We start from the raw sequence: 8,879 nt of genomic DNA, 5'->3' as shown, positions 1-8,879 counted from the left end.
ACCCTTCACCCTCTCACTGGCCCCTCTCCTTTCTGCCTTCCACACTTCTCTCTGCTCCCCTGACATTTGAGCGGGAGAAAGAAGACACCTCTCCCAGTCATGTACACAGCAGCCCTTCTCCTTCACTAACTTTGCCCTCAATAAACATACACCTTGGGTCTCATTCACCTCTATCCCAAGCAGTTTATCCAGTCACTTACACAGATACAGACACACACACATACACACACACACACACCCCTTCTTCTCTGAGAGGAATTGCAATGCCACTTCCTTACATATATGAAAATAACAAATCTTTGTCTCACCTAGAAGTTAGGGTCTAATATGGCCACCCTCAGTATAATGAGATACATTAAAAGGTACATTAACAAGGTTCAGAATAAAATGAGAGGAGACTGTGGGTGTGTCTGTCACCCGTTGAGACACTTTTCTCACTCCCTCCTGAGTGCTAGGGCATTTGTGAAGACTGTAGATAACTGTGAGTTCATAGCATACAGCCTGCTCAGGGTTCTCCAGGGACAGTCCCAACTTGTGGCCTAGCAGACACTTTGTGTTCTGGACACTGTCAGACTAAGGCTGAGCAGGGAGGGCAACACCACTGTGCACTAGAAGGAAAGGTTTAATGGTGCCAGAATCCACATGGCCACACATGCAACGAGTGCCCTCTGCCCACACTGTTCAGGAGGCAGTAACTCCTTCATGTCAATGTACATGCTAGTGCCACTTGTCAGGGATACTGGAGAAGGGCTCTGGCACTGAGCACATGAGTGGATGAGAGGTCTTCTGAGGTGCTAGATCAACGTGGAAGAGTATGTGTGAAGGAGGGGAGGTGGAGGAGCACACCTTTACTGTGAGCTGCCACACTTGTGCTAGTCCCGTGCCCTTCATGCTTGTCTTTGTGTGACATCAATGTCCACTGGCATTAGCCCTCATCCACTCATGTGTTTCTGCTTCATGCAGAACCAGAATCTGAGGATTGCTGGGCTTCCAGAGCAGATGCTCCAGCAGCCAGAGAGTTTCAGGGTGCAGAGCAGGGACTGCCAGTTTGGCAGATAGAAGTGTGAGCATATAGTCATCATGGCGATTGTGCTGTAGGTGATCCTGCAGGTAGGAACAGACAGGATCTTCCATCAGGGGAGAGAACTGTCCAGGAAACAGAGAGAGTTCTGTCTGGAATCTGCCATCTGCTCAGGCACAGGCTGGAATGGCAGAGCAGGAAGGCAGAGGAAGGAGAAAGGATGGATAGAGATGGGAAGAGGGTAGCTGGTTCTCAGCCTGGGGTGACATGTAGTCAGCCCTACTACCATCCCCTCACACGGACTGTCAGCCAAGTCCCAACCCCATTAGACTATGCACAAACACATACACTCTGATCTCCTTGCTGCCCAGCCCCACTGATTCCATGATTTGAGAGGGTTGCCAAACTGACTACTCCACATCTCTTTATATCTCTTATTTTCATTTAACAGTAAAAGCCAGGGCCTCATTATCTTTTGATGGCTTTATGTGCTGACCCATCATTAACTGGACACCTACCAAGTGTCAGGTATTGGGAATACCAAGGAAGAAGTGCAGTGAAAAGGAACACATAGAGAAATCATCCCAGTAGAAATTAGAATATAGGTATTTGCCACATGCTCTAGGAGCCAAGAGAGTTCATAGAGGGGGTGAACTGTTGGAAAAGGGGAAGACAGGCATGGAAAGCAGAGTGAAAGCAAACATGTAGGCATGGGTATCCCTGATGTATTGAGTTGCCCAGCAGGTACTACCTTCATTCTTTACATTACCTTGTAACTACCAATAAAATGCACCTCAATTTCCACACAACTGGTTTAAATGGTTTACATCTTCCCTATTGCATGTACCATTTTAACATTTTGAAAAGGAGACTGATTTGGACTGTGGTGGAGCCCATACTCATTGAGGATGAAATCCCAGAATACAAAATAGCTTTAGGGGCTGATGATAACTTTGTAAAAATTAAGTCTGTGTAATGATAAAGATGGGAAGAGCCCATAAGGTTATGTAAATAATGTGAAGTTTTGAGTTTAAAGGGGCTCTCGTTATTTTTATATTTGTCTAGCTCTAGATACACACACCATATACACACACTCACACATAGGTGCATAGATATGTATACATTCCCCTGTGTACACACTCGTTTCATGGGAGAGTAGCCCCTCAAAGGCTGCAGGACCACAGGGCTTGGCACCTGATTGACACTGCTAATGTTTGCTGAATTAAAGCAAATCTCTGCTGTGCCCATTTTTTTTTATCATTGACCGTTGCTCTCAAGTTAATATTTGAACCTGGCCATAACAGAGGTGATAGATGCAGACCTATGGCCAACATTCAAAGGAGGGAAGAGCCTCCTATAAATCAACCCACAGTGGACAGCCTCACTAACAGAGTTGCTGAACAGCTGTGAAGGGAACTTCATTGCCACCATGAGTTTCTCCGGCAAGTACCAACTGCAGAGCCAGGAAAACTTTGAGCCCTTCATGAAGGCAATTGGTGAGTGAGGGATTGGGTGCCAAGGATGGTGGTCACAGTGATAACGGTGTCTAGCCCAGCAGATGGTGTCCAGTCACAAATATAGGTTCAATGTTGGGATGAAAGGAGAGATTCAGGCTTTATGTTGACCAGGGGCCATGTTATACTTGTTACTTTTAAAGTCACTTGCAGCTTGTGCTAGTACTCACTGGGCAAGGCCACTCCATGGGCAAGTGGAAAGAGCACTGAACTAGGGTCTGATTTGGATTGAGACCACCTCTGCTAGTGACTCATTGTGTGACTCTATTCATTCATTCATTCATTCATTCTTCTAGCAAATTGATTCAAGGCCAATCATGTGCTGAGCACTGTTCTGGGCAGATACAAGATAAACAGATAACAATGAGTCACATTCCCAAAGTCACAGTTTAAAGAGAAAAAAAAGAGAAGAAATAAATACAAGAAAGGATCTCCTAATGTTTTCTGAGTGTTGACCAGTGCCAGGCACTGTGCTAAGCCATTGATATACAATATCCTATTGAATCCTTAATAAAAAATACTGAGTTGGGTACTAATATATTTTCCATTTTACAGTCAAAACAACTGAGGCCTTGAAAGGTTAAGTAATCCCAACTTAGGTCACTCAGGTAGAAACTCAGGTAGAAAGTGTTTGCAGCAGGATTTGAAGCCGGCATTTGTTCCCAGAGACCCCACTTTAACCCACCGTGTCCCCCAGGTGATTTTGCAGGAGGATGTGGTGCTCATGGGAGGGCTTGGCCAGGAGGTTTGATGGTGGTGAAAGTGAGCTTTGGATAACTCTTGGAAGATGAGCAGGTGTCCACTAGCAGACTGGGAAAGGGATTGTGCTTCAGGTAGAGGAAGCCTTGTGAGCAAAGGGGCAGTGTGACAAGGAAGGGGGGCCAAGAGGGAGAAGGGTGGGAAAGACAGTAATACAGAGAGGGGAGGACCTTCAGGGCCAGCAGAGAGCTTGGATCTTCTCCTGCAGGGCAAGTCATGCCACCTCTCTGTGTCTCACTTCCCTCACCTGTGCAACAAGACCCCCTCGCACTATCAACACACGTGGTTTTGTGAACCTCAGTTCACATAACACCATAGACATGCTCTGAAATTTGTAAAGCTCTGTCCCAGGGCAAAGGACTCCTGATATTCTTCCTTGAGAGACTTGACAGCAGAGGTCAAGGTAGGGCTAGGTGGACAGGTGTTTATGAGGACAGTCCCAGTGTGTATGAGTTGCTCTGGCATAATTTTTAACAAACCCCCAGCCCTCCCCACCATCTCTCTCTGAGAAGTGACCTAGCTTGGAAGAGAAACTGTATTAGTCAACCTGAATGGGGAGGATGAAATGCTTATACTCAAAGAGCAAAGTCTCTGGGAGTTAAAGGAGGAGGAATGAAGAAGGAGAGTGAATAAGAAGCAGGATGCTCACTAGGGGAGAGGTCCTTCAGGCCAGAGGTGTGTCTTTTTTATAAACCAACTAGCAACATAGTGAGCTGGCCAGGGCAGGTCAAACTAGGTCCCCGGCCTTTCCTTTCAAAGGCCAAAGCCCGTGTTGCCCACAGGACTCCAGTACTTGCCCGTGGCCTCCAGGGATACAAGCACCTCCCTCTCCCCCTCATTCCACAGTTTTTCTTATGACCATCACCTTGGAACTCCCACCTCTGCCCATCTCTAAACCTGGTTTCTACTAGGTCTGCCTGACGACGTCATCCAGAAGGGGAAGGACATCAAGGGAGTGTCAGAAATCGTGCAGAATGGGAACCACTTCAAGCTCACCATCACCACTGGATCCAAAGTGATCCAAAATGAGTTCACCTTGGGGGAGGAATGTGAGCTGGAGCTCATGACTGGGGAGAAGGTCAAGGTAAGAGATGTCCCTCAAGATATACTCTGCTTCCAGACTTTCCTTGGAGCTCAGTCCCAAGGCTTCCTCCCTCAAGGGTCCCACCTCACAATTTCCACTATGGATACCCTATCTCTGAACTTACTTCTGGGGTGAGAAGCAGAGCAACAAAGACAGCTCCTAGGGAAAAAGCTCTTAGGGAAAACTTCCCTAAGGACTGTCTAGGAGTGCTCTGGCCCAAGAATCCAAGCTTTCCCAACAGGTAGGATCGAATCCAAGGCACAGAGAACGAATCTAAGTCTTGGGTTCTCTCAGACCCAACAGTGAGCAAGTGGGGAGTCAATAAAAAACCCTTAACAGAGCCCTGAGGTCATTCTTGAGTCCAAGGTAAAGGAAACTGGGCTTTGCTAAGCCTAGAGCTGGGGGTCATGGAGACAGTCTTCCTAGAGGAGGTGCTGCCAAAACCAGAGTACCAGGGCCCCAGCCAGACACTCAGACCAAACCTTCAGGGAGATCACTGAGCCCCTGGCCTCAACTACCTCATCTGTAAAATAGGCATAGTCTTCCTTCCCAGACTGAAATTGGGGCAACCTCACTTCCACTGGGCTGTGTTTCAGGTGTGTAAGGAGTTCTGGGTGTGGGCTATGTGAGTGGTCAGTGGGAGATGGCTGGAAGGTCCGGGCACTAGGGTGCCCATCACCAGGAACCTTTCTTCCTCCCTGAGAAACTCCACAAACCCCAGCACAGCCAGCACCACTGAGAAGCCATCTTCACTCCTCCCCTCCAGACAACTCTGTGCAGTGGGCTCAGCACATTGCTTATTCTTACCTCTTCTGGTCAGGCTTTATATCTGCTTCTCCAGATACAACATTACAGGTCAAGAAATCTGTGATAAAATTTAGGAGAAAAACTCTTTTGATATGCTCATGGGAAGAGGCAGGTGGTCATGGGTTTTACCACAGGCCTTTTCCAATTGTCCATTTTGGAGAAAAATTTTTAACCTTGACCAGTGTCTTCTGCTCCCTGTTACCTCTTCCTGGGTTTCTGTTACCTCTCCCTGGATGTATAAAGCTTGAGAATGATACCACAGTAAGAAAGGAAGAGATAATGCATGCCAAAGCAAAATATGTGTTCTCCCAACAGGCCAGTTTTTGAATGTCGCTATTACCTCCCTCTGTTATCTTGAAGAATCAAGATTTTACTCAATTTCACTTTAGTGTTTGCACTTCAGCCATGTAGGTGTCTTATGCTGATTTTTAGATTACATACCATAAATTAAAAGTCTGACAAAAGAAACCCTGATATATTCTTTAGTTCTTAAATGCACCTCATTTCTGTTTAGAGCCTGAGAGCTGGGAGGCTAGCCTTATATAAAGATGTGTGGTGTGGTCGTTGTGAACAGAGACCCATGCAGGGAAGTCAACCTCATTAGCAAGGGGGTGTTTTGCTCCCTGCCCAGACCCTTCCTCTCAGACCATCTCTTCTGTCCCCTGCAGACAGTGGTTCAGAAAGAAGGTGAGAATAAACTGGTGACAACTTTCAAAGGCATCAAGTCTGTGACTGAACTCAATGGAGACACAATCATCAATGTAAGTTGGCGCCTTGAACTTGCTGCTTCCAGTGCAAGAGGGGAGAAAAAAGGTGAAGGGTGAGGAGCAGCCTTCCCCACCACCTTTCCTGGTGTCAGTCTCTGCTACCACTTACTGAGCACCAGTTACGTACCAGACAGTTAACACACATCCTCTCCAATCTTCTCTGAATTTTCTAAATAGGGAAACTAGGACAACAAATAGCCAGGGAATGGCAGAGCTAGGGTTCCTCTGCATGGGGTTAGTCTCACAGGGCTATCATTCACAGTTGTACCACTGCACAACCTTAGGGGGAGTCACTCCCATTATAGGTACTTTAGATTTGCATATTTATTATAATTTTGCACTGTCTCCTAGTAAGTAGCATTAGTCTAACAAAACCAGTACAGTGCATTAGGGTCAATTTCTAACAGATAAAAGAACAGTGTCTTGAGGAAGGAGCACCCTTTTTTAATTCACCAAAGACCACATATGCTGGTAGCAGACCCAGCCAGTGCTTCCCTACTTCTCCTGGTTCCCTCAGGCTGTCCTTCCATCACCACTTTCCTGGTCAGGATTCTCCACTCCAGCCTCCTCACATCCTTCTCCCTCATTGCCATACCCTTCCTTCACCAAACCTAACTAAGATGGTGCAGAAGAGGTGCTTGGTGGGAGGAGACATAGAGTCATGCCCAGCCCACCTTCCTTAGTCTCAGCTGGAGAAGTAGCCCCACTACACACTCATAGGCTAGAAGGCAGAAACCCCCTCCTGTGGGCCTCTGATTCACAGGACAACCCTTCCCATTGACACAGAACCCACATGTGAGAAAGGCTTTGTTTGGCCAAAAGTTGGGCCCTTTCATAGTTTTTTCTATTTTATAATATTGCAATAATTATTAGCCATAACCCTTCTTTTCTGCTTCAGCACTAACCAGGAAGCCACAGAGACCTCTATGTGCCCTACAAGTCCAGGGCACTCAATAAATGCCTTTGCCCTTTTGGCATTTATAAGGAGAATCATATTCATGGCAACTTTATGGCAGCTTATGACACTGGCACACTCCATCATGTGTGCCACATCATCCTTGCTGCCTGGCTGAGGGCCATGTCTGATTCAGTGCAGTGTTTCTCCATCACTTATAACCCCCTAGCTCTTCCCTGCTCCCAGGCTGTGTTTTAGGCAGTAATGGAAGGCAGAACACTGCCAAGAGTCTGTCATCACTCAGAGCAAGTGGGAAAATCCCTCAACTAGGGAGAGTGTGAGAGTCAACCATGAAACATGCTATCCCAGCCCCCACCCCAGCACATTCACAGCAGAGCAGATGATCTGTCCTGGACTTAGCCCTGACCAATGTCCTTTAATATTCTCTATCTCCTCTAATCCTCACATCTCCCATGAGGGAGGCAGGATAAGGGATTTAATAGACAGGTTCACCAATCCAAGGTCATCTACAATGAGTTGTAGGACCCAAATCTTTCTCTTTCATTCCATTGCTGCTGAAGCTAAGAGACTCCTTTTTAACTCTGATGACATTATCCCACATCATCACCACAGTCTTGTTCAAGAGAATCAGTGGGAGGGAGGAAGGGAGGAGAAGGAACATACCTCAAAAACTCAAAAACTCAAAAACTGATGAGCCCAAGAAACTCAATTTTTATATGCTTCACAGCTTGGGGAGGAAAATAGTGCTTTACCTATTGTGTTCCAGGCTGGGTGCCTTGGTGTTTCCATGTACGTGTTTCCTTGCTGTTCAACAAGCATTTGGTACATAGCAGGCACTCAATAAAGCTTTGAGAAATTGGATTAGATAAGACTGCTTTTGATGATCTTGCTCTAATAGCCATTAACGTAGAAAGGAATTCAATGAGAGTCAGGACCACTCTCCATGTGAGGGAGTAAAGTGACAAAAACTTGGCATGGGATTTTAGAAGATTGCCAACTCTTTCTCTCATCCTATAAAAAGCGGAGGAATTTTGAGTTGTTATTTAGAGCTACTGTCATGACTTAGTTATTTTTATAATTCAGCATCAGATGGACATTACATGATTTCTTTTCTGACTTTCAGACCATGACACTGGGTGACATTGTCTTCAAGAGATTGAGCAAGAGAATTTAGATGTCTTCATTTCATATTCTTTACTGTGTAAAATTAATATAATAAAATAAACTTTGTTTTGAAAACATTTCTTTTCTTTTTGATGGTTTCTCATTGACAGTGTTATTGATATCAGTAGGCACTGATACCCTTTTTCACAAAGTTTGATAATCTAGTCTGAAGTGGACCCCAGGCTGTCCACTCAGGTGACCTTACAAGGAACATGAAGTATGACTGGATCTGTAGAACAACCCACGAGGGGCCTTTCCTAGGAGTTGGAGCAAGAGGGTATGCGGTATGCTGGCTCAAAAGGTGGCTCCCCATGGGGACAGAGAGCAGGTATGATGGGCAGACAAAGGAGGGCCATTCCCATGAGTAGCCATAGCAGCCTCACCCACCAGTGGACATGGACAAAAAGAGCAGGCACTGCCCCACCAAATGAAGAATTCTCCCTCCTAGGGAAGGGCTGAGTGAGGAGCTTAGCGAGACGTGCCACAAGTAAATAGAGGATATTCAAAAGAAGTTCTCTTCATGCTATGAGCAGAGGCAGAATGTGTGAAAAAAATGATTTCTTTGAAAAATACCTTGTACCAGGCACTGGTAGTTGTTACCAGTTAAGTTGCATCTCCCCAAAATTTACATGTTGACATTCACAACCTCATTACCTCAGAATGACCTTATTTCAAAATAGGGTCATTGCAGATACAGCTAGTTAAGTTGAAATGAGGTCATGCTGGAGTAAGGTGGGCCCCTAATCCAATATGGTGGGTCTCCTTATTAAAAGGGGAAACTGGACGTAGAGACACCTTCATGGGGAACACACCATATGAAGATTGGAGTTGTGCTGCCATGAGCCAA

The 8,879-nt window shown here is 46.0% G+C and overlaps 1 protein-coding gene across 1 annotated transcript; it reads left to right on the top strand.

The window, feature by feature from the left end:
• The first annotated feature begins 2,316 nt into the window (after window positions 1-2,316).
• FABP1 (fatty acid binding protein 1) lies at window positions 2,317-8,102 on the top strand. The gene is made up of 4 exons (XM_028517332.2): window positions 2,317-2,517; window positions 4,206-4,378; window positions 5,854-5,946; window positions 7,992-8,102. The coding sequence occupies exons 1-4, from the start codon at window positions 2,451-2,453 to the stop codon at window positions 8,040-8,042; spliced, it is 384 nt and encodes a 127-aa protein (XP_028373133.1). The 5' UTR covers window positions 2,317-2,450; the 3' UTR covers window positions 8,043-8,102.
• The last annotated feature ends 777 nt before the right edge of the window (window positions 8,103-8,879 follow it).

This window comes from Phyllostomus discolor, chromosome 6 (assembly GCF_004126475.2).
Source record: "Phyllostomus discolor isolate MPI-MPIP mPhyDis1 chromosome 6, mPhyDis1.pri.v3, whole genome shotgun sequence".
In the NCBI taxonomy this organism is placed as follows: Eukaryota; Metazoa; Chordata; class Mammalia; order Chiroptera; family Phyllostomidae; genus Phyllostomus; species Phyllostomus discolor.
The sequence above is the reverse complement of the archived record's forward strand: the minus strand, read 5'-3'. Positions and strand labels throughout refer to the sequence as shown.